The sequence below is a fragment of the Lynx canadensis genome, chromosome A2 (assembly GCF_007474595.2).
Source record: "Lynx canadensis isolate LIC74 chromosome A2, mLynCan4.pri.v2, whole genome shotgun sequence".
Classification (NCBI taxonomy): domain Eukaryota; kingdom Metazoa; phylum Chordata; class Mammalia; order Carnivora; family Felidae; genus Lynx; species Lynx canadensis.
Window position 1 is genome coordinate 154,676,993 of NC_044304.2, and position 25,600 is coordinate 154,702,592.

General features: G+C 46.2%; 2 protein-coding genes across 9 annotated transcripts in view; one reads left to right on the forward strand and one right to left on the reverse strand.

Moving 5' to 3' along the window:
• The window catches only part of SLC37A3 (solute carrier family 37 member 3), a 45,563-nt gene extending 42,117 nt beyond the window's left edge, over window positions 1-3,446 (reverse strand). For 2 of the 5 annotated variants that reach the window (XM_030308561.1, XM_030308564.1), the window contains exon 1: window positions 3,343-3,446. The gene's annotated coding sequence lies outside the window, so the exon portion shown is untranslated. Of the gene's footprint in view, window positions 1-371; window positions 1,607-3,302 lie in introns of those variants that run through there. The other 3 variants (XM_030308562.1, XM_030308563.1, XM_030308565.2) reach the window with 3 other exon arrangements.
• Window positions 3,447-6,408: 2,962 nt separating this feature from the next.
• On the forward strand, window positions 6,409-19,397 carry RAB19 (RAB19, member RAS oncogene family). Of its 4 annotated transcripts, none has more exons than XM_030308566.2 (5): window positions 6,409-6,548; window positions 7,745-8,030; window positions 10,169-10,392; window positions 12,775-12,958; window positions 17,309-18,385. In XM_030308566.2, exons 3-5 carry the CDS (start codon window positions 10,192-10,194, stop codon window positions 17,575-17,577), a joined length of 654 nt encoding a protein of 217 aa, XP_030164426.1. In that variant the 5' UTR covers window positions 6,409-6,548; window positions 7,745-8,030; window positions 10,169-10,191; the 3' UTR covers window positions 17,578-18,385. The 4 variants fall into 4 exon arrangements, with proteins under 4 accessions (XP_030164426.1, XP_032448354.1, XP_032448356.1 ...); XM_032592463.1 differs by lacking the exon at window positions 6,409-6,548 and adding an exon at window positions 8,559-8,778 and having other exon boundaries at window positions 7,431-8,030; XM_032592465.1 differs by lacking the exon at window positions 6,409-6,548 and adding an exon at window positions 8,559-8,778 and having other exon boundaries at window positions 7,431-8,013.
• The last annotated feature ends 6,203 nt before the right edge of the window (window positions 19,398-25,600 follow it).

Sequence of the window (25,600 nt, forward strand, 5' to 3'; positions counted from 1 at the left end):
CATCTGCACCTACAGGGTCACCACATTCCAATCTCCCACCGGACATGTGGGTGGTTCCCCATCCTTTGCCACCACGAAGCTAGCCACACTTCGACACAGCAAGGAGCTAGCCCATTTCCTTCCTCCCCACCCTCGCCAGTGCCACACCTCCACACTTGCTACAACGTCCCCACACCGAATTCTTTTCTTGTCCCTGAGCCCTTCCTTGCTTGGGGTCTTTGCATTTGCTGTTCCGCTGCCTGAAATGCTTTTCTGCTGGTTCTTTGCGAATGGTTTGCTCTTTCCTTTTCTTGGCTCGTCCTCAAATCATCTCCCTCAGTGGTGTGCCCTGATCGCCCCGTCTACAATGGCCGGGGCCGTTACTCAGTTACCTGTCTCCCCTCTGTCGCTGCTTCTTCCTTTCATAGCATTGCTCCCAATCAAATTATCTGGTTTAACGGTTTACATGTGTGTTGTTCGGCTGTAAGCTCCACAAAAGAACGGCCTCATCTGTCTTCAGTCCATGGCTACATCTCTGGCACCTAGTAGAGCATTTAGAATGATCCATAAAGATTTTGTGCACGAATGAATTCTTTGACCATAACCAACACCGAATACTCTCAAGGCACCAGGCACTGTGCTAGGTACTTGCCTTGCGTTACTGTATTTAGTTCTCACATCTTATAAATAAGAAAACAGATTTTATAAAGTAGTATCTCTTAACAGAGGAAGCGAGCATTCAAACCCAGACCTGACCCTAGTCTCTATGCTATACTATATAAGAAAAAAGGCTAAAATATCTGAAGCTGGGTAAAACACAGCGATTAGAAATATCTCACCTTAAGCTTAGAAGTATAAATCCTGAATGGGGAAAAAAAAAACCCACCTATTAGTAATAGTGGTTACACTATTACTATACTCAAATGAGAAGGACATTAGATGGGCAATTACTTCACTCTTCAGACTTCAGTTTCTACATTTGCAAAGTAAGAAGATGGTGTGTACTAAAACAGAAAAAGGTAGCTGGAAGAGTAATGAATGCATAGCTGAGTTCAATTATTTTGACAGTATTGTGTGTGTTGTAATTCAGCACCTCAATGTTCGACACAAGTAACTTTTTCATCCCACATCATCCCATTTGAAGCCATTTATCTGTACCACACGAATCCTTTCACTCAAAACTCAAGCCTTCTGTAATTTTTGTCTCTTCTTAAATTGTTTCATTACCACAGATGTAGAGTACCTAGCACTTCCCTGTAAAATTCTCTTGTCTTATTCCAGGCTTCCTAAAACTACATTCTTCCTACCCATTTTAAATATATTCCAAAGACAACCAGTTTTCAAGATAAAAACCTTTCCCTCTCGGTGTGCCTGGCTGGCATGTGACTCTTGATCTTGGGGTCTGGGGTCAAGTTCCACATTGAAGGGTAGATTGTACTTAAAACAAAAACAAAAAAACAAACAACAACAACAATAGCAAAAACAACTTTCCTTCTCCTAAACAAAAGACTCATATGCCAGTTAATGGTTACTGCTGCGACATTTCATTTTATCAGTGCACAAAACAGAACCTTCGATAATACACTTGATTCTGACATCTAGAAAGAAACAACTCGTTGCACCGACTTTAATTTTATAAAATTACTGTTTCAGGGTCATTTTCTAATGAAAATGAAAGGCCGAGGTGCCTGGGTGGCTCAGTCCATTAAGTGTCCGACTTCAGCTCAGGTCATGATCTCACAGTTCATGAGTTTGAGCCCCGCATAGGGCTCTCCACTGTCTGCAAGGAGCCTGCTTCGGATCCTCCATCTTGCTCTCTCTGACCCTCCTCTGCGCGCGCTCTCTCTCTCTCTCTCTCAAAAACAAAAACTTTTTTTTTTTTTTAAAAAAGGAAACGAGGGGCGCCTGGGTGGCGCAGTCGGTTAAGCGTCCGACTTCAGCCAGGTCACGATCTCGCGGTCCATGAGTTCGAGCCCCGCGTCAGGCTCTGGGCTGATGGCTCGGAGCCTGGAGCCTGTTTCCGATTCTGTGTCTCCCTCTCTCTCTGCCCCTCCCCCGTTCATGCTCTGTCTCTCTCTGTCCCAAAAAAAATAAATAAACGTTGAAAAAAAAAATTAAAAAAAAAAAAAAGGAAACGAAAGGTCAACAGAAGAATTATGTTCTTTGAAACCACATGTGACCCACAAAAAGGCATTAAAGTTGGAGCTGGAACCATAGATCCTCCACTTAATTAACTTCTCTGAGCCTCAATTTTCCTCATTTAAGAATTAAATTAGGGGGCGCCTGGGTGGCTCAGTCAGTTAAGCATCCGGCTTTTGGTTTCAGCTCAGATCATGACCTCATGATTCATGAGTTCAAGCCCCGCATCCGGCTCTGAGCGGACAGTGTGGAGCCTGCTTGGGATTCTCTCTCTCCTCTCTCTCTGCCCCTCCTCCACTTGTGTTCTCTCTCTCTCTCTCTCTCTCTCTCTCTCAAAACAAATAAACTTAAAAAAAGAAAAGAATTAAATGAGATAATTTTAGAGAGTTCCTAATATAGGAACATCCAACAAATGGCAAAGAAATAATTCAGCACCAAGACACTGAAGAAAGGCCGCAATTGGGATTCAGATTTCACTCACCCCAGGAACGTACTCTTCTCCCTACAAGCATTCAGTCACAAGTTACCATGAGATCATCTACAATCTTATACTTCAGGAAACGCCAAAAGCCCTGTAGCCACGTTCCCATTATCCCCTGTCAAAAGTGAGAATAAACAGACCACATTCTGCAAATAAGAATCCTGAGAGAATGACGAATACGCAATGTGACCAAATTCCTTGACTGAGGCCACAGCAGTTAGCAGCATACAAAACCCAGCTATTCCACTAAGACCCTCCCTCCTTGGCCTCGGTGCATCTTTTCCAAAAGCCTGCCTTCCTTCGCACCCTACTTGGAAACCATCCCTTCACCCGGTCTACACTGCAGCCCTTTTCCGGGACAAGAGCCCTCGTGGCGTGCGGCCGGGCCCTCCTCCCCGCGGGGGCCCTCCCGGATCCTCCCGCTCTCCTGCCGCTGGGGTCCTCGCCGGCCCCGCCCGGCCCCGCACTCCCGAGACCGAGGAGCCGGGCCCGGGCCGGAGGGGAGCGGCGGCCCGCCCGGCCCTCGGCGCCACACCCACCGGCCGCCCCCACCCGCACCCGCACCCGCACCCGCACCTCCGCATCGCGCTCCCGTCCCCTGGAAGCCCCTCGGACCACCCTCGCGGGCGGCGCCCGCACACCTCGCCCGGAGCCGGGCGCCGGCCCCTCCTCGGTCGCGCCCCACGCGCCGCGGCTCGCGCACCCGAGACCGCGCCGTCGTCGCCGCGCTGCGGCCCACTGACCCGCTCGCTCCGCTCCGCTGCCCGCAGCCCGTCGTCCCCGCCGCCACCTCACCCGCGCCCCGGCAGCCAGGGTTTCCGGACGCTCACGTGACCCGCCCCTCCCGGGGGGCATGCTGGGAGTTGTAGTCCGACCGCGCCGCTTCACCTGCGGGACGCCTAGGTGACAGCGGAAGGGAGAGGGAAGGCGGGGGCCTCGGTGAACCTGGCTGTTGGGCTGGGGGACGGATGACGGCCAGGAGCGTCAGCTGGAAAAAGGCAGTGAGAGATAATATATAATGATCTGGGCAGAATTGCTATATAGGGCATCTTTTTTTTCCAGAAAAGCTTTATTCTGTTCTTTGTTTTTATAGAAAGTAACATGCTGCTAAGTTTGCTACTGACCAGGCATCAGGGCGTAAGCTTTAGACTTTTATTTAAATTAACTAAACGCAGTGACCCATGCAGGCAGAGCCATTAATCTGCCTCTGCCATTCACCTTCTGCACTCCACCCCACCCACCCAAACACGTAAATGAGTGTTAAGATCCTGACAGCCTCAAGCCAAAATTAAAGGCCTTAAAAGGAGGCAGAACTTGGAAGTGGAACCTTCTAGTCTCCTGGGCTCTTTCACCTGTTGGGGAAATATAATTTTTTTTTTAATCTCCCAACCAAGAAAATTTCTCTACAAAGATAGAGAAAGAAAAGTTTTACTATTGGATAAACATTAAACCAGAATGTGATGCTCATCATGATCTAACAGATTGCAAAGACAGAAAGGAATCTCCCGCATATACAGCCAAGCAGATACAACCCCTTACATGCATGTTCTCAAATAAGCAATCGCTAGCCCTCAACTGAGAAGACCGGGACAGGAGCTTTTGTCACGTATAGTTGGTCCAAACTTTATCATGGCAACTGGGGAGACTGCCTGAATTGGCTTATCCAAAGGAGAAACAGACTTCTCATACCTCTAGGACAAGAGATAGTGTTGCAAATTGGAGCAAGACGCCCACAGAAGTTAGGCTTTTAGCCTCCCAGAAACTAGGAAACTGGAGGACTATCGCCCTGGATGTTTGTATTTCAAGATGGCTCCCGGGTCCTGGAAAGTTTCCTGATATGAGGCTGGCAAGAGGTTATTTAGCCATTATGAACGGCTATACATCTATTTGAAAAGGACAAAGGGCAGGGTGGAGGTGGGAGTTCTTATTTCCAAGGGAGACTTAAACCTCTTATTTTTAATTTGTATTTGCCTTTACAACAAGGCAGTTGTAGTTCTGTTCCCAGTCATCTGAGAGTGTGGGAAAATGTGATATCAGGGTGAGTGAAAACAAATTGCCCCAACATTTCACTTTTATTTTTAAAAATATTTTGTGGAGGGGCTCCTGGCTGGCTCAGTTGGTGGAGTGTTCAACTCTTGATCCCGGGGTTGTGAGTTCGAGCCCTACGTTGGGTGTAGAGATTACTTAAAAATAAAATCTTGGAGCGCCTGGGTGACTCAGTCGGTTAAGTGACTGACTTTGGCTCAGGTCATGATCTCACAGTTTATGGGTTCGAGCCCTGCATCACATTCTGTGCTGACAGCTCAGAGCTTGGAGCCTGTTTCACATTCTGCTCCTCCCTCTCTCTCTCTGTCCCTCCCCCACTCACCTCTGTCTGTCGGTCTCTCCCTCTCAAAAATAAATAAACATTGAAAAAAGTTTAAATAAAATAAAATCTTAAGGGGCACCTGGCTGGCTCAGTTGGAAGAGCATGTGACTCTTGATCTTGGGGGCATGAGTTTGAGCCCCGTGTTGGGTGTAGAGATAAATAAAAAATTGTTGTTAATCTTTAAAAAAAAGATGGGGCGCCTGGGTGGCGCAGTCGGTTAAGCATCCGACTTCAGCCAGGTCACGATCTTGCTGTCCGTGAGTTCGAGCCCCGCGTCAGGCTCTGGGCTGATGGCTCGGAGCCTGGAGCCCGTTTCCGATTCTGTGTCTCCCTCTCTCTCTGCCCCTCCCCCGTTCATGCTCTGTCTCTCTCTGTCCCAAAAATAAATAAAAAACGTTGAAAAAAAAAAACTTTTAAAAAATAAAAAAAGAGACACACACACACACACACACACACACACAGGGGAACATTATTCAGCCTTTAAAAGGAATGAAATTCTGACACACACTACAACATAGATTGTGTCCATGGGATAAAGACACATTGAAATAAGCCAGTCACAAAAGGACAAACAGTGTATGATTCTGTTTACATGAAGTGCCTAGAGTAATCAACATGATAGGGAGAGAAAGTAGAATAGTGGTTACCAGAGACCAAGGGGGAAGAGAAATGGGAGTTAGTGTTTAAGGGGCAGTTTCAGCTGGGGATGATGCAAAAGTTCTGGAGATGGATAGTAGTGAGGGTTGCACAATTTGAATATATTCAATGCCCTTAAAAATGGCTAAAATGAGGGGCGCCTGGGTGGCTCAGTCGGTTAAGCGTCTGACTTCAGCTCAGGTCACGATCTCGCGGTCTGTGAGTTCGAGCCCCGCGTCGGGCTCTGGGCTGATGGCTCAGAGCCTGGAGCCTGTTTCAGATTCTGTGTGTCCCTCTCTCTGACCCTCCCCCATTCATGCTGTGTCTCTCTCTGTCTCAAAAATAAATAAACGTCAAAAAAATGGCTAAAATGATAAAGTGTATGTATTATGAAACATATGTGTGCGTGTGCATAAATGTATGTATGTGTGTGTGCAGAGGGGGTGAATAAGATATCACCTGTGTCACCACCACCCAGGTCAAGAAGCCCACACCACACTCTTTGCACTTATAGTCATGTTGGTGGAGAGGGGTCAGAATAGGGAGAGGCAGAATCTCTCTCTCCTTAACTTCCACAACCACCTAGACATTTCACTCTTTGATTTCTACTTCTAGATGTTCTCCAAGTACCGGGTCTGAGTCAGCTGACTTTTTTTTTTTTCCTTTCCCCATAACCATAACTAGAAGAAGAAACCATTTTGACATCTAACCTCATCGACATGAACATCAAACAGGCTTTATTTCCTGCCTTCTGCCTGTACATGGTGGTGAATCTTGACGGATATTTCATTTTCAATTCACAGACACATGACAGTGGCTCTCAAAGTGACAATGTGCAGCAGCAGCTGGCAGTATCCTTTGTTTTCTTGCTCTACCTGCCAGCATTGGGTGTATCTTACTCAAAAAGAGAGGTTCCTGAAAAGTGATGTGTAAATGGAATACGAGGTAAGATAAATTATAATTTAAAGGTTTCCTGAAGGAATCATAGAAAGAAATGTTCTTGGATAGTGAATAAATTGTCCTCTATTTCAGTGCTTCTCAATCTTTTTAGGCCTCAACCCACAGTAAGAAATACATTTTATGGGGGTGCCTGGGTGGCTTAGTCGGTTAAGCGTCTGACTTCGGCTCAGGTCATGATCCCACAGTTTGTGGGTTTAAGCGCCGTGTCAGGCTCCATGCTGACAGCTCAGAGCCTGGAGCCGGTTTCAGATTCTGTGTCATTCTCTCTCTTTCTCTCTCTGCGCCCCCCTCTCTCTCTCCCTCTCAAAAATAAATAAAAGCATTTAAAAATTTTTTTTAAAAAGAAAATATGTTTAAAAAAAAAAGAAACACATTTTACGTCAGCCCAGCACACACATGCATGTATTCAACTGGTCCATACATTGCACAAAACAGTACTTAGCCTGACTGCGTGCCTGCACGAGATATATTCTGAAATTTTGTCCTAGGTTCCTCTGTGGAAGTGCTGGGTGCAATCCACAAAAATTGATTTCGTGACTCATTAGTAGGTCTCAGCCCCCAGTTTGAAAACACTACACCAGTTTAAATATTTTATCAATCTGGATGTTTCCGTTTTGCACAGTGTAGCTTAACTGCCCACGCCTTGCATTCTGCATCGTGGAGAAAATCTAGCGCCTAAGATCTGAGGGACAGTCACATTTCCAGACACTGTGAGGGGAAAAAAGTGAGGAAAACTCACCTCAGCTTTCTGCTTCTACTTCCAGCAGGAGACTGATAAACTCTAGGTTTTCTCAGACCTAGAAATTAACCTTTGTTCTGTGTTGGATTTTTTGAGAGAGAGGAAACAAATGTTTGTTTGTTTCAGCTCTTTCTTCCCATGCAAATTCAAAGTTGTTTTGGTTTTTTAATCTTTTTGGACCACCTTCTTTCTCTCAATTGCCCCTCAGAAAGTTATTCAAGTCCACAAAACAATCAAATGACTCAAGATCCAGGTCCCTCTTCTCCTTGACATTGCCGTTCTCTCCCCCGGCCGCCCCCCGCCCCCCGGCAAAACAAGGGACCCAAGGGAAGGTGGGGGGCGAGGGCTGCAAAAGAGAAGGGGAGTGGAAAGAAGGAACGGGGGCGGCTGAACAGATCGTGGCTGAGTGAACCGGCTCGTCCTTCCCGTTTGGCTTTGCTAGGTGACTGGGTGACGGAGGTTGGCCGGGAAGGCTGACTTTGCGCGGGGTGTGCTGGCCGGCGCCTCGCCTTTGCCTTTGCGCTTTGTACCCAACGGCGCGCGCGAGCGGCCGCGCTCAGGTGCGGTGGGAGGGTCTGCGCTCTCCTTTCACTTTCTCCGGTCGCCAAAGCGGACACCTGGGGACGGAACCACAGCTCCCACCAGGCCAGCGAGGCAGGAGGACCGAAAAGGAAAGCTCGGAGAAGAAGTGAACATTACCTGCTAGCAGAGGTGAGAGAGCGAGCCAGGTAAGCAACAGGTGGACCAGGAAGGTGAGGGTTACAGGATGCGGGATGAAGGGCACCGGCGGGGGCGGGGGGGCACCGCTCATTCCTCCTTGCGGCGCCGCAGGCTTGGGTGAAGAGGGCTTCTGTGGAAACCCTGAGGACTTACTTGGGCAAGGGGGCGGTGGAAGCAAGATTCCAGCTCAAGTGACAGGGATATGACACCGGAAGTAGAAGGGCCTCACTTGAAAAGCCAGAAGGAACAAAGAAAGGGGTTTGTTTCATCGTGGCTTTTGTCTGCTGGGTCATTTAGCCATAGGTGACTTCAGAGGTGTCCAAGAGAGGTATGGGATCCTTCTTCATCCGTTTAAAGCTCAGGGTTTTCCCAGGCAGGTGATGAATCTGTGTGCTTTTCGGTTTCTGTGATGATACAGACTTGTCCTTTTCGGACTTTCGAGAAAACCCGAAACTAAAATGGGAAGAAATGGAGAAGGGTGCTATAAGGCAGGAACAGTCTGAAGCCAGTCAAATCTAATCGCCAAATGCTATCAGGTTTCGTGTATTTTTACGACACGCTGGAGGAGGAGGAGACCCAACACAGCACCAAGTGAAGCGCAGTTGAGAGGCCCAGGGATATTTGCCTTGAGGGGATGTGCTTGCTGCTTCAAATATCTGACGGGCTGTCATGTGGAATAGGAATCTGCCAAGTCCGGACATAGCACGAGGGTCAGTCAACAGATGGAAACTCCAGAGAGATAGAATTCAACCCCATGTAAGTTAGAGCTGGGCATGCCAAATGGGCTTTTTCAGGAAGCAGTGAGTTCCTGGGGATGAAACATATTAAAGCAGAGGTGGATACTGCAGCAGAAATGCTGAAGTGGGAATCAAGTTTCAGGTGAGGGATTGTGTTGATCAGCACTTCCCAAACCAGACGGTCATCAGAATCACCTGGGGAGTGTTTGCCTGTGCGTGTGTGTGCGCGTGCACACATGTGTGCAGGTGTTTAACTATAGTTAGCAGATCTGGGATGGTCTCCAGGAATATATATTTTTAATTATCCCCTCCAGATAGTTCTGCCATAATCAATTACTGAGGGAGCCACTGTCATTAGAAACTTTATTTTTTCCAGTCTATAGTAAAATATGCTCTAAACACTTGAAAACCATAGTTTTCATTTGGGTTTTTTTTTTTTAAGTTTATTTATTAAATAATCTCTTTGGGGCGCCTGGGTGGCGCAGTCGGTTAAGTGTCCGACTTCAGCCAGGTCACGATCTCGCGGTCCGCGAGTTCGAGCCCCGCGTCAGGCTCTGGGCTGATGGCTCGGAGCCTGGAGCCTGTTTCCGATTCTGTGTCTCCCTCTCTCTCTGCCCCTCCCCCGTTCATGCTCTGGTCTCTCTCTGTCCCAAAAATAAATAAAAAACGTTGAAAAAAAAAATAAAAAATAAATAAATAAATAAAAAAAATAATAATCTCTTACTCCAACAGAGGGCTTGAACTCACGACCCTGAGATCAAGAGTTGCGGGCTCTACCAACTGCGCCAGCCAGGTGCCCTGCATAGTTCTCATTTTGAAATAGTCTCAAAGCCTTAATTTCCTGGTCAAGGAAACCAGAAGAAAAGGCCATGTCACTCTTCCCCAAACTGACTTCCTGTCAGATCTTGTCTGCCCTTGTTGCTGGTTGCCTGGACGTTGAGTCTTCCATAGCTGGGAGTTTTGCTCCCCATGCAAAGTGGAGATAGGATGACATCTAGGCATGTCCTCCAGCTGGTGAGTGGCAGGTAGAGCACTCCCGTAGGCATCTCCTCTGCCATCCTCCTGCTCTGGGCACTTGATGGAGTGTGAGGCACTTCGCCTCAGTGACTAAGATTTCAGTCAATCCTGTCAGCTGAGAGTGTTGCTTATGTGCTGGGCCCAACAGACAATGGCAGTTAAATCTCTACATTCTAAAGTAATGTCAACCCACCGAGGGCAGGTGTGGGCTTGTGGGAATAGCTCCCTTGTACCTGACCAGTAATTAATGTCCTTCTCCCACAAGAATGCTAGTGCCACGAAAGCAAGAACCTCCCTTTCTCTTGTCCCGTCCTGCATCCTGAGTCCCCAGCTCCTGACCGAACAGTGCCTAGCTCACTAAAGAGAGACTGAATTCCTACTTTTCTTCCTAGGTCCGTTCTAGGTGGCAACAGCCATGCAATTCTCCAGCTCATCCAGGGCAGCAGATGAGAATTTTGACTATTTGTTCAAGATTATCCTCATTGGGGATTCCAATGTGGGGAAGACGTGTGTGGTGCAGCATTTCAAATCCGGGGTCTACACGGAGGCGCAGCAGAACACGATTGGGGTGGATTTCACTGTGCGCTCCCTTGAGATCGATGGCAAGAAAGTGAAGGTCAGAAGGGCACCTCTTTTAGCTAGAGTTCCTAACACTGAAACACATGCCTGAGGAATGAAAGACTTAAATATAAAACATGAAATCATAAGAGTACCAGAAAAAAACCACATCGGAATATTTATTATTGTGGAATGGGGAAATCAACCTTTTTTTTCCTTAGAGAGAGAGAGCACGTATGAGCAGGGGAGAGGGGCAGAGGGAAAGAGAGATAATCATAAGCAGGCTCCACACTGAGCATAGAGCCCAATGCAGGGCTCGATCCCATGACCCTGGGATCATGACTTGAACCGAAACCAAGACTCTGACCCTCAAACGACTGAGCCACCCAAGCGCCCTGGAAATCAACCCTTTAAGACAAGAACCCAGAACTCATGAAGGAAAAGACTGCTTAATCAGAAATATCTAAAGGACAAATTTATACATCTCTATGTAATGATATAAAGGTCAAATTGCTGAGTGTGGAATCAGTTTAAGATTCTCTCTCTCTCTCCTTTTGCCCCTCCCCACACTCTCTCTCTAAAATAAAACATTTTTTTAAATAGTAAAAATAAAGGCCAAATTTCTACATCCACAAAAATACCATAAACAAGAGATGCATAACAAACTGGAAAGAAATATTTGCAAATATGGGACTGACAAAGGGCTAATTTCCTTCATGTGAAAACAGAGTCCCAATAAATATCTAAGAAAAAGACCGACAACTAAATATAAAAAGTAGGCAATCCACAGACTGGACACAAATGCCATTTCATAAATTCAGTAAGAACTAGCTTGGAGATTCCTTACTCATAATTTAAAAAGTGAAAATTAGAATAACAGTGAGATATTACCTTTTGCCCATTTGATTAGAAAAGATCAGAGAGTGTTGGTGACAATGTAAAGCATGAATTTGTTTGGGATCTTGATTAAACAAAAACAGTAAAAAGACATTTTGGAGACAATCGGGAAAATTGTAATGTGGTCAGGTATCAGATAATACCAAAGGGTTGTTGAAAAGTTGACCAGCAGCGACTGTGGCGTTGTGCTCGCATAAGAAAATGTCCACTTTTTTAAATGTTTAATTATTTGTGTGTATGTGTGTGTCTGTGTGTGTGTGTGTGTGTGAGTGTGTGACAGAGAGAGAGAGAGAGAGAGAGAGAGAGAGAGAGAGAGAGAGAGAGAAGGAGAGAAAATGAGGGGCGAGGGAGGGGTAGAGGGAGAGGCAGACAGAGAATCCCAAGCAGGTTCCATGCTGTTAGCACAGAGCCCTAGAGCCCTACGCAGGGCCCGAACTCATGAAACGTGACATCATGACCTGAGCTGAAATCAAGAGTCAGACGCTTAACCAACTAAACCACCCAGGCACCCCGAAAATGTCCACTTTTGACACAAATGAAATGACATGAAGTCTGGGATTCACATTAAAAGAATACCACAAAGAAATCAACAGAAGGAGCTAGATGGAGCAAGAATGGTGAGATCTTGATAATTATTGAGTGTGGATGATGGCTATATGAAGGTTCCTTGTTTTATTCTCTCTAGTTTGGGGTATGTTTGCAAACTTTCTTTAAAAAAAAAACATTTTATAGGGGTGCCTGGCTGGCTCAGTCCGTAAAGCATGTGACACTTGATCTCAGGGTCATGAGTTCAAGCCCCACATTGCGTGTAGAGCTTACTTAATGAAAAAAAAAATTAATTAAATAATATATTTTCTAAATAGTGTGAGTGAACAAACAGGTACACCCAGACACTGGGAGGGTGTACTCAATGGGTGCCCCTGCTTGGGAGGATAATTGCAAAGGTATTATTATAAGGATACTCTTAAATGTAAACAGCTGAGCGGTCCTTTAAAATCAGAACAGTTTGGTGTGCCTGGATGGCTCAGTCAGTTAAGCGTCCAGCTCTTGATTTCTGCTCAGGTTCATGAGTTCGAGAGCACAGAGCCTCCTTGGGATTCTCTCTCTTCTTCTCTCTCTGCCTCTCCCCTGCTCACTCTCTCTTAAAATAAATAAACTTTTTTAAAAATAAATAAAATCAGACCAGTTCAGCCAGTGCCATCACCTTGAGTGATATCACCGAGCAGTTTCAAAAGATAAACTCCAAAATCTAGGGGAAGGGAGAACAGAGGTAAAAAGGTCAAGAACACGAAACCCAAAATATTGGATCCACCTCTCCGACTGAGCGTCCCATAGATGGTGACTCCCAAACCCGAAAGCGCATCCAAAATGCTCTGGGAGGGAACGGAAACACTGATTCCTAGGCCCCAGACACCAGACCTACCGAATTTGAATATCTCGAAGTGAGACCCAGAAAACTCCCTTGTTCAGACAACTCAGGTGAACAAGTTCCCATAAAGCATGAGAGCTCCTGATGTGGACCCCCTTCTCTGCCCTTCTCCAGATGCAAGTGTGGGACACAGCAGGCCAGGAGCGCTTCCGGACCATCACGCAAAGCTACTACCGCAGCGCCCACGCGGCCATCATCGCCTACGACCTCACCCGACGCTCCACCTTTGAGTCTGTTCCTCACTGGATCCACGAGATAGAAAAATATGGCGCGGCGAACTTGGTCATTATGCTGATTGGTATGCTGTTTTCAAAGCATTTAGCTTTTCGTTCCTGGCCCCCTCTCCTGATGCTCAGCTTTTTGGTGTTTCTGATGGGAATGGCACATGAAATCCTAAGAATGCCGGTGGTGGAAGGACCTCAGAGTGTTTGGCCCGGAAATTCCCATCAGATTCACCTGAGAATGGGGTGAATGAGGTTGGCGGGATGGGATGTGAATTTGCTAATAATACAGATTCCAAGGCCCCCACCCTAGAGTGTCTCATTCTGGAGACCTGGGATGGGGCCCCGGCTTCTAGAGAAGCCATACCCTTCATACCGATTTGATGTGAACGTGTGTAGACCACACAGAAAATACTCTATAGTCTGAGGTTCGTAATAGCAGATGGCTCCAGATCCCCAAGGAGGCCACTCAGATGCACGTGACTGACTGCACCCAGGAATAACTCCTTACAGCTGCTAAGATCCTAACAAATCCTAGGAACAAACCTCCATCAGAATTAACAGGGATACAAGGGGCAGACCAGACTCCCAGCTTAGGAATGGCCACTCCTACAACATCCCTTGGTGAGAGCCACCAAGGGGCTCTCGTATCTTTCTTCTAGAAGCAGAGCTGTGCCCTGACCTTAAACCTCACTAGCAGGTGCTTGGGTGGCTCAGTTGGTTAAGTGTCCGACTTCGGTTCTGGTCATGATCTTACGGTTCATGGGTTCAAGCCCTGCTGTGCCGAAAGCTCAGAACCTGAAGCCTGCTTCAGATTCTCTCCCTCTCTCTCTGCCCCTCCCCCAATCATGTTCTATCTCTGTCTCTCTCTCTCTCTCAAAAATGAATAAATGTTAAAAAAAAAAAAAAAGAGGTGAGCTGAGATCGAGTCAGACCCTTAACTGACTAGGCCACCCAGGTGCCCCTAGACATTCTTAATTTCAATATACTTCAATCCATCAATCTTTTCCTTAATGATTGTTTCCTTGTATCCTATTTAGGAAATCCCCTAATCAAAGTCATCAAGATATTCTGTCTTTTGAAATAAGTTGTCTGTCTGCCTTCCTTCCTTTCTTCCTTCTTCTCTTTCTCTTTCAACTTATTGTGGCTTTTACATTTAGATCTAATGTAACATCATTAGATCTAACCAACATCAGAACTGATGTTGGTCTATGGTGAGGTATGGACCACAAATCTGTAATTTTTCATGTACAGATCCAATTGCCCCAGTGCTATTTACTAAAAAAGGCAGCCTTTCCCACTGCTCTGTGATACCATCTTTCTGTAAAGGGTGCATATATCAGTGCACCCTTGTTTTTGAGCTTTTTATTCCACTCTATTGATCTATTTCATGCATGCTCTTGTGGGGCAAAGCACCTTAGACATTACAGTGGCTTGTGGCCCTCCAAAGGGCTAGATATACCATGTATCTGTGGTACTAAATTTTCATGGGATCTATATACAAATGTTCATAACAGCTCTATTCATAATTAACCAAAAACTAGAATCTACTCCATTTCTTCAAATGGGTGGATGGTTAAACTCTGGTCCATTTATACCATGAACTGTCACTCTGCAGTAAAAGGGATAAATTACCAATACATCCTTGGATGGAACTCAAGGGAATTATGCTGAGTGGAAAAAAAGGCAGTCTCTAAAGGTGGTATCTCTAAAGCCACCCCGGGGCACCTGGGTGGCTCAGTCAGTTGGGCGTCCGACTTCAGCTCAGGTCATGATCTCACAGCTCGTGAGTTCGAGCCCCGCATCAGGCCCTGTGCCAACAACTCAGAGCCTGGAGCCTGTTTCAGATTCTGTGTCTCCCTCTCTCTCTGCCCCTCCCCTGCTCATGCTCTGTCTCTCTCTGTCTCAAAAATAAATAAAAACATCCAAAAAAAAGTTTTTTAAATAAAGGTGATATCCTGTATGATGTCATCTATCTAATAGTCCTGAAATAACAAAATTGTAGAGATGGAAAACAGATCAGTGGTTACCAGGGGTTGGGGGTTAGCTGTGATGGGAGGTTATAAAGTGGTGGCATGAAGGAGCACTTTGTGTGATGGAACCACTCTGTTATCTTGGCTGCGGTGGTGGATATATGTGGTGAAAATTGCCTGTAATTATACATGCACGTGCACAAAGGAGGGTACCACGTAACTGGTGAAATCTGAGTAAGCTTTGTGGGTTGCACCAATGTTAACTTCCTGATTTTGAGGTTGTGCTACAGTTACGCAAGAGGTTACCCATGGGGAAACTGGGTGAAAGGTACGCTGGACCTCCCTGAAGGACCTCCTTCAACAGCCTGCAAGTCTAAGTGCACCTGGGTGGCTCAGTCGGTTAACGTCAGACTCTGGAGCTCTACACTTACATCACGATCTCACCGTTTGTGAGATTGAGCCCCAACTTGGGCCCCGGGCTGACAGCATGGAGCCTGCTTGGGATTCTCTGTCTCCCTCTCTCTCTGCCCCTCCCCTGCATTCTCTCTCTCAAAATAAGTAAACATTAAAAAAGAAACAAACAAACCAGGGGCACCTGCGTGGCTCAGTCACTTAAGCCTCAGACTTTGGCTCAGGTCATGATCTAGCAGTTCATGAGTTCAGGCCCCGCATCACTCTCTGTGCTGACAGCTCAGAGCCTGGAGCCTGCTTCAGATACTGTGTCTCCCTCTCTCTCTGACCCTCCCTTGCTCACATCCTGGCTCTCTCTCAAAAATAAATAAACATTAAAAAAATTAAAAACAAACAAACCAATCTGTGAGCCTATAATTGTTTCAAAATTAAAAGTTTTAGGGGCTCCCGGGTAGCTTAAGTGCCTGACTTTGGCCCAGGTCATGATCTCATGGTTCGTGAGTTCCAGTCCTGCGTCCAGCTCTGTGCTGACAGCTCAGAGCCTGGTGCCTGCTTCAGATTCTGTGTCTCCCTCTCTCTCTGCCCCTCCCCGCTTGTGCTCTGAGTCTCTCTTTCTCTCTCTCTCTCTCTCAAAAATGAATAAACATTAAAAAAAAATTAAAGGTGTAAAGGCTTTCATGGTGGGGAGGGGTAATTACGAGAAGAAAGGGCCTAAAAAGGCTCCTTTATGGGAAAAAAACAGGTTGAAAAACATTAATCTAGCCTGTCTTAATTACGGTAGCTTTGTAAGAAATCCTGATGTCTGGTAGAACAAATCCTTTAGGAAGACAATTTTACCTTGTGATTCCTGCCTCAGAGAAATCAAAGTCCAATGACTGGATGAATATAGGGGTTGAAGTAGAGAAGCCAAAGCGATGGGTCACTCTTCCTTCTGTGAGCAGTCCCGGACCACGCTTGCAAAACCCCTCACTGAACTCTCTGGGGTAATAGGGAATGTTCTACATCCAGAGGGGAAGGGTGGTTACAGAGCATATACGTTTGTCAAAACTCATGAACTGCACAGTTAAAGTCTGCATCTTGTTGTATGTAAGTTATAGCTAAAACCCGCATTATTCATTCCACACCTTCAATCCAGCAAATCCTAATTCACAATCTCCTCATTTAGACCAGGGCCATCCAACAGCACCCAACACTTTGTGGTCTGGAAAAGAGAGTGGAAAGAGAACCAAGATTTGGGGCACCTGGGTGACTCAGTGGGTTAAGATCGGCTCGGCTCACAATCTTATGGTTTGTGAGTTTGAGCCCTGCATTGGGATTGCTGCTGTCAGTGCAGAGTGAGCTTCAGATCCTCTGTTCCCCTCTCTGCCCCCCCAACTCTCTCTCTCTCTCTCTCAAAAATAAATAAACATTAAAAAAAAAAAAAAAGGAGGGGCACCTGGGTGGCTCGGTCGATTAAGCGTCTGACTTCGGCTCAGGTCATGATCTCACGGTCCGTGAGTTCGAGCCCCGCGTCAGGCTCTGTGCTGACAGCTCAGAGCCTGGAGCCTGTTTCAGATTCTGTGTCTCCCTGTCTCTCTGACCCTCCCCTGTTCATGCTGTCTCTCCTTGTCTCAAAAATAAATAAATATTTAAAAAAAAAAAAAAGGAAAAAAGATTTGGAGGAAGAAGAGAGAAGACTGAGGACTCCCTCTGGCACAGTCTTTACCTTGTTTAGACTTTGAAGGAAAGACAGTCCCTCCCGAGAGCACACAGCCTTCATCTGTCCCTGCCAATAAACACAACCCTCCAGCCCCTTTCTCACAGCTCCTGAAGATCTTGACAGTGAATGAAGACAGTGGCTCTTTCCATACATTGATGGTTTCATTTTCAGTAAATCTGCCCACAATTGCTGTCTATGAATGTATGCACGCGTGCATATTGCCGAACTAAATGTTTCTCTTAAGGTTCATTAAAACACGTGCGCACGCCTGCACACACACACACACACACACACAACGGATTCAGTCCCTCAATGGAATATTTGTTTATCTCTCTCACCCCCAGGGAACAAGTGTGACATGTGGGAAAAACGGCATGTCCTGTTTGAAGATGCCTGCACGCTGGCTGAGAAACACGGCCTCCTTGCTGTTCTGGAAACATCTGCTAAGGAGTCTAAGAACATAGACGAGGTCTTCGTGCTGATGGCCAGGGAGCTGATTGCCCGCAACAGCCTGCACTTGCTTGGTGAGAGCCCCCTGAACAACCTGGCCATGGGTTCCAGGCCGGTTCTTATGGCCCAGGGGCCGAAGGAGAAGACCCCCTGCATGTGCTGAATATGCCCTCGAGGCCAGCTGCACGCACCGGACGCCTGATGTCAGAAACCAAAGTTGGCCGGATATCCTGTTGTCGGCCCAGAGCATCTCAGACCAAAGCACAGACTTGCCTCTGGCCCTAACCCCGCCCCCTGGATGGGGAGCACCGTTGCCTTGATTCACAGCTGAGGCCAGAACTGCGGACTCTGAGGAAGAGGACACCACTGTTTCTTTGGATCCCGCCTAGGGCTTAAGGCACAGGGGTAGGAGGACACGGTCTGCTTTTTCAGCCTTCCACTTTCTGTCTCCCCAACCCTTCAACGGCTTTCTACTGAATTCTGCTTCTCACTCAAAGAAGAGGGTAGTGAAGGAAAGAGGAAAGGAGGCATATCAAGAGGGGGAGAGGATGTTTAGAACATTCCAGGGCAGTTTATAGCAGCTCTGGCAAGGGAGGATGGAAAAAACCCTGCAGTGATAAACCAGAATGCTGCTGACATTCACATCTCAGGTCTTTAGCTTGGGGGGCAAAGCCTCTGACAGAAAGACCATCAACACTGTTTTGCCGAATGGTCAAGTGCCATGTGACGGAGACAGAATGGGATCTTACTTTATCCTAGTTAGATTGCTTTGACCACCCTCCTAGAATGCGGGAGATGCCTACAGTTTCCTTTCTAAAATACCACATTACCTGCTGGATAAAAACTCACTTCTGAATTGAAATTAAATGGGTTCATAGATGAATTTCAAGACAAAAGTGACCTCACTGTGTGGCCCCTGTGCATGCCCTGGACCTCCAACACCTGTGAGAAATAAACTTCCTTTTTTCGAAGTCCCCTGATGGTTGTTGCTGAGGCAATCATAATGATACTGTAATCACAAGAACCACAGGGCTGGTCCAGCTACCACGTGGCTCTGAACAAGGAAAGGTCTGTGGTGGCTCACCTTGGCACTAATCACAGGCCGAGACCAACAAAGAACAGATAGCCACTATCCGGGTACTGGGTACTAGAGATGTGGCTAATCTGAATTTGAGATGATCTCTACGTATAAAATACACACCAGATTTTGAAGACTTAGTACTAAAAGAGTATAAAGTATCTTATAACAATTTTATATGATTATATTTTGAAATGATATTTTAGATATACTAGGTTAAATAAGTATATTATTAATGTTTCACCTTTTTTTTTTTTTTTTTTTACTTTTTAAATATGGCTACTAGAGTAGCGCCTGGGTGGCTCAGTCAGTTAAGTGTCTGACTTCAGCTCAGGTCATGATCTTGCAGTTCATGAGTTTGAGCCCTGCGTAGAGCTCTATGCTGTCAGCGCAGAGCCCGCTTCAGATCCTCTGCCCACCCCTCTCTCTACCCCTCCCCTGCTCACATTCTTTCTCTGTCTCTCAAAAATAAGCAAACATTAAGAAAAAAATAAATGTGGCTACTAGAAAAATTTAAATTACGTAAGTGGCTCACACCATACATCGATTGGACAGTGCAATAAAGCAATGCTTCTCAAAGTGTAGTTCACCAACCAGACATAGGAGAGGAGCCAGGGGATGCCTGTTACAGATTCCTGAGGCACATGACTGACTTGTGGAATCGGAATCTGTTCAGGAATCCACATTCACCCAAGCTTGCTGGCTGAGTCCCATGCTGAAAGTTTCGAACTGCTACTTTACAGAGGTGGGGGGGGGGGAGGGTTAGGAGGAAGATCATAGAGAATTAATCACATTTTAATTCATTTCAATATATATTTGTTCCTGAAAAAAACCACCCACCTTTAGGAAACATGAAGGAAATCTAGTTAAATGCCAGAGAGAATAAATGCATCCACGCAGATTAACCTGTCTCATCTGTGTTTTATTGTTCTAAGTGAAGGGGTAGGCACAGCAGAATCTCAGGACTAGATCTGTACCAAGCCACTGCATGGTTTTGCGAGGAGGCAAGAAACAGTCGTTAAGAAAGGTGAAGAAAACTGAGTAGATCAGGGGAGGGAGTGAGCAAAGACGAAAGAGGCTGAGCATGAAGTCTCACACAAACTTCCCATTTCCCTGCCTGTCAATCTCACTACTCTCACGACCTCATCAGCTTCTCGGGCTATGCGCTCTGGGGATTATATGGAATGAAAATATTCCTACCGACAGGGTGCACATGTGAGAACAAAGCCACCTGAACACCAGCGACCTGTAATTAGCCAGCCCGGGCTTCGGTCGAAATTATAGTGCTTCAAACAGAAACCCCCCAGTCCACTTGAAAGGGACTTGGAAGGGTGACGGGAGTGGAGCGGCGTCACTGAATGTGGCTGTGCGAAGGTCCGCTCTGAAGAGACGCACAGGCTTTTCTGGAGCGTGGCCCGGCGTCCTAACTGGCACGGTGAGGCCAGTGCAGGCAGGTTCCCCTGCACAGCCGTGGTCACGGAAGGCCGTGTGGCACTGAATCCTGGTATTTTTCTCACGTCTCCCAAACTGTACAGTTGGTAATAAGTGAGTTATATGAAATCAGGTTCTAAAAGGGACATTTCGGAAGAATGAAAAGATTACAAATGTCTCCATATGTTGTCTGCCAATGTTAAGTACATTTCCCTATGTGAAGAAATCTTTCAGTTAATATTTCATTGTTCATAGATGGCTCCTGACTCTCTTCCCCATTCTGTTACTGAAAAGGTCCATTAGTTATATGAGGAATATTACTATAATAGCATTAATAATAGCAAACACATATAGCAATTACTATGTGCCCAGCGCTGCACCATACTGACTCAGTGAATCCTGTCTACTCTCTTTTGAAGTGGGTGCTATTATTTATTCCTTTTTTTTTTTCAAGTTTTTATTTTTGAGACAGAGCCCAAGCAAGGGAGGAGCACAGAGAGAGAGAGAGACACAGAATTGGAAGCAGGCTCCAGGCTCTGAGCTGTCAGTAGAAAGCCTGACGCAGAGCCCAAACTCACAAGAGATCACGACCTGAGCCGAAGTTGGTCGCCTGAGCCAATAGGCACCCCTAATTCTTATTTTAAAATGAGGGTATGAAACAGAGAGAGATTAAGTTCACACAGCTTGTAAGTGGCAGAGCCATGACTTAAACACAATCTGGTTCCAGAGCCCACTCTTAGCATTAGGCTCTACTCCCTCCCAGATAACGACCAGTATCAGATTTGGCTCTGTCATATTAACCTGTCACATTTTAATCACACACACACACACACACAGAGAAATACGCTCATCCCAAGATATACTCTCAAATGTCTATTTCAGGGGCACCTGGATGGCTCAGGTCATGATCTTGCAGTTTGTGGGTTTGAGCCCCGCGTCAAGCTCTGTGCTGACAGCTCAGAGCCTGGAGCTGCTTCAGTTTGTGTCTCCCTGTCTCCCTGTCTCTCTGTCCCTCCTCCGCTCATGCTCTCACTCTCAAAAATAAACACTAAGAACAATTTTTTTAATGTACACTTCAATATCCTTCCAAGTCAAGTCATGTAGCTTTCTCTGTACAAGAAGCTGGAGGCTGGAAGGAGGCAGTGGGGGAGGGGGCAGGGGTGGAGAAAGGTGGCTGGTTGGGTGGGTTAGGCTCGGCCTATCTCACCACAGGGGAATTATGTAGGAGCAGGGCCTGAGTTATGCCAGCTCCAGAGTCCACCTCCTCTTGAACAGGGATGATGTGGAAACTCCACTTTGCTTATATGCAAGGTCATTTGGGCGACCCAAGGCCAACTAGGCTGAGTCCCACCTCAGCACAAGGGTTAGATTGCGGGCATGGAGAAGCAAGCACACATCAACGCTCCCTGCCTGTCGCCTGATGGAGAAGAGGCTCTGGGGACTCATATCATCAAAGACAAGATTAGTGCTTGCTTCAATTTTTCATATTTTAAAAATTATGTATTTTGAGAGGGGGTGAGGGGCAGAGAGGAGAGGATCTGGAGCAGGCTCTGTTGACAACAGAGGGCTTGACGTGGGACTCAAACTCATGAACTGTTAAGATCATGACCTGAGCCAAAGTTGGATGCTTAACCAACTGAACCACCCAGGCACCGCTCTAATGCAGTATTTTTATCTTTTAACGTGTGTGTGTGTGTGTGTGTGTGTGTGTGTGTGTGTGTGTGTGAGAGAGAGAGAGAGAGAGAGAGAGAGAGAGAGAGGGGAAGAGAGAGGGGAAGAGAGAGGGAGACAGAATTTAAAGCATGCTCTAGGCTCTGAGCTGTCAGCAGAGCACGACGCACGGCTCCAACCCATAAAACATGAAATCACGACATCAGACGCCTAACGGACTGAGCCACCCAGGTGTCCCTCCAATGTAGCATTTTTAATATTTTTTCTGTAGGCTGCATGTTGAAGAAAAATTTTAAATTACAGAAAATCTTAAGAATATCAAAAGTACCTGGGATCCCATGCAGAATGACTTTCTCAACACGATCTTGTACATATTTTCTTTTCTATATGTTTACTCTGTAACATTTCAACATGCACAGGATGTAGCTGTTACTCAAGTAACCCCTCAAGGAGTGTATTCTGGCCTGGCCATTTACAAATATTAACCTGGCACTCGCTTCCACTTTGGGGGGGGGGGGGCGGTTAATATTGTCAACTGGAAGAAGAGGCTGGGCCACAGAATGTGTCTGCATCCTGGCTGTGTTTCAGATGGGCCACAGTACCTGCTAAACATGCAGATTACCAGGCCCCTCCTGAACTGTATTTCAGTAGGTCTGGACTAGCATGTACTTTGTACTTTCTACAATTCTCAAGGCACTAGAGGATTCTCACAAGCCCATTCATAAACCGGGCATCAAAGTCTAGAAACAATCGGTTGTTCCTACAGCTCCCCAAGCACCCAAAGCCTTAGTGGTCAGTGACAAGATTTAAAGCAGATACCCAAGTGCCAAACCCACTGTCCTCTTGAAGCTTTACTACTACTCAGGGGATGTTTACCATGAGCTCAATTTAAGGGTTACTTTATTCTAGGGAACGTGGGAGTTTAAAAAGTTCAAAAAGAATTTCCCAATCCAGAAGAATTCAATATTTAGCTTGGAACAAAGCTTACGTATTCAAGGTTAGAGAATGTCGCATGGTTAATGGCTTCAAAAACTGATGGAGAGGAACATACCAGCTCAGGGTAGGGGGGAAGCAATACCAGGCTGGCTGAAGTGATGTGGGGAAAGGTCCTGGAGGCTTCAGGACCTCAACAGGCCCTGTCACAGAAAAGATGGCAGAGGGACACAAGGGGGCCGAGAGTGAGGAGGCAGAAGGCAGGAGCAGGCCCAGTGTTTAGGGGTGCAGAACAGACATTGTTGTCCAACAGACATTGTTGGAATGTCACGGGCACATGTGAGGCATTTTTAAGAGCCCAGAATGAAAAAGTTGATGGAGTTGATCCTGCCTCCAGAGACAGCAAAAAGTTCCTAAGGATTTTGAAAAGGGGAATTTTATGATTGTGTTGATAAATCCAGGGTAATAAGGGGTTGAGTCAAATTTGTGGAAAGGCTGGTGGTGTTTTAGGAACTGAGGCAAAGGGGAGAGGGGTATCCCAGAGAAGGTTCAGGCAAACAGCTAGATATCAGCTAGTACCTGATGAAAGGCAGGACAGAGGGAAAAAGATGAAGTCTGAACACCGGGTCATTACTACTGCTTTGGTGATGACACCGGTGCCCACAGCTATTGGCCTTCTCACCCCTGAGCTTCGTCAGTAGCCCAACTTCCTTTAGTGCCAAGAACAGTCATGGTTAACTTTTGTCTCCCTAGCACTGGACTTACCTATGAAAGTTGCTCCACATGTTTGTTAGCAGGCTGAATTCTGAGTAGGGGTGAAGGAGGATGGAGAAAGGCCAGCAGTGGGCCTTAAGGAATGCCCATGACTCGGAGGAGGAAAGAGGAGGAGCCAGGACGTGAAAGTCAGAACCAGGATGATGAACTATGGCTGCTCAAGGAGCCGTCTGCATGGTCTTCCTGGTCCGTGGCCAAGTGAGTGTAGAAATTGACCATTTAGAAACTTTTCTATCATTCTGGGATTGCCACAACATCCAACTCTATGTTTGTTGAGTTCAATGACAACTTTGGGATTGTACTTTGAAGGGCGTTTTTCATTTCATTTTGTAACAACTCATTTTTATTATTATATCACAAAGGTATTAGCCCACAATGGACCGGAAACATGGAAAAATAAAAAGATAACTAGTCCTTTACCAGTAATACTTTGAGAAGCATTGATGTTAAGTAACATTAAATAAGGGAAAATAAGGGCGCCTGCCTAGCTCAGTTGGTAGAGCCTGTGACTCTTGATTTTAGGGTTTTGAGTTCAAGCCCCCGGTTGGGCATAGAGATTACTTAAAAATAAAAAGTAAGATTGGGGAAGAAGCCAAAGAAATGGAGAAAAGGTTCCCACGATTCCTGAATTTGGCAGGACCACCATCAGTGACCTTTGGCAATGTACTTTTGGTGGAGTGACTGTGGTACAGTCCCATCCCTAAGGAAAGAAAATAACCTCAAGGCAACTCCTGCTTACAGGAGTAAGAGACAACATCCCTCACGACCTTATGACATGAAACCACTTAATCAGACATGTTTGTGTTACCATGTATGGGACAAAGTAAAAAATACATAAAACAACAAGCCACGTGGTGTTCAGGGCTCAGTTCTCTGGGTACAAACCCAACTGAGCATGTGCCGGCAGGATAAAGTTGCTTCCTGGAAAGAAAAGCCTCAGTGTCGCGACTCTGTGCGAGAATCCCGCTACGCGATGATGACGACGACGTCCAGCACAGGAGAGACAGTCTGAGTCTGGCCTCAAATCAGAAGGATTAAGTTTGGGGGCGCTTGGGTGGCTCACTCCATTAAGCATCTGACTTCGGCCCAGGTCATGATCTCACAGTTCATGAGTTTGAGCCCCAGCTCAAAGCCTGGAGCCTGCTTCCGATTCTGTGTCTCCTTCTCTCTCTCTGCCCTTCCCCCACTTGCACTCAGTCAAAAAAAAAAAAAAAGGACTAAGTTTGAAGCCTACTTCTCAGCTATCCACTGCGAAACCACAGGCAAATGACTTTTCCTTTCCTCACTCATAAACCAGCGACCCACTTACCTCTGATTGCTACAAGCATTAATAATAATGCCTAATTGAAAGGCTAAGTACAGGTCCCGATACACTGTATTCGTCACTAAAAGCCTATTTTTTTTAAAAAACCACATAAGTAGAGATCACTTGTTCAAGAACTTTCTTTGTGGAAAAGGAGAAAAATAATTGGTGTTTAGAAACAAGCAAAGGCTTCCTCTATACCAGCAACACTACTTGTAAGTATTTAGACTCCAGAGTGTCAGGGATTGTGAGACGGTACTGTTAGTAATAATGAAAACCTAAAAAATACTCTTCAAAAGGGGTTGTTAAATAAATTCTATACAACTTTACTTTTTAAGTAAACTACACCAAGCGTGGGGCTGGAAATTCGTGACCCTGAGACCAAGACCTGAGTCGAGATCAAGAGTCTGAGCCACCCAGGCACCCCGGTAAATATATGTATTTTAAAGTTTACTTGTATTGAGAGAGACAGAGACAGCACAAGTCGGGGAGGGACAGAGAAGGTGAGAGAGAAGGCCAAACAGGCTATGTGATGCCAGTGCAGAACCCTGATGTAAGGCTCAAACCCACAAGGCCACGGGATCATGACCTGGGTAGGATTCTTAACCGACTGAGACACCCGGGCGTCCCTATTTATTTTAAAGTTTATTTATTTTGAGAGAGAAAGTGCAAGCAGGAGAGGGGCAGAGAGAGAGACAGAATCCCAAGTGGGCTCTGTGCTGTCAGCAAAAAGCCCTACCTACATAGGGTTCAAACCCACAAACCATGAGATCATGACCTGAGTTGGATGCTTAAACAAATGAGCCATCAACCTATTACAAGCCCTATCTATCTAGATATTTTTAAGTAAGCTTCACATCCAGCGTGGAGTGCAAGGCAGGGTGTTTGAACGTTCAAATGACTGAGCCACTCAGGCGCTCCTATAATCAGCAGGGTTTAAACGAAGAATATACTCTATAACAATTTATTGGATCACCTGGGTGGTTCAGTAGGTAA

Excerpts from the sequence above, each read along its gene's own strand:
- RAB19 (XM_030308566.2), top strand. The coding sequence starts at position 10,192 with ATGCAATTCTCCAGCTCATCCAGGGCAGCAGATGAGAATTTTGACTAT. Across the intron at positions 10,393-12,774 it reads TCGATGGCAAGAAAGTGAAG|ATGCAAGTGTGGGACACAGC; the intron begins GTCAGAAGGGCA and ends GCCCTTCTCCAG. Across the intron at positions 12,959-17,308 it reads CTTGGTCATTATGCTGATTG|GGAACAAGTGTGACATGTGG; the intron begins GTATGCTGTTTT and ends TCTCACCCCCAG.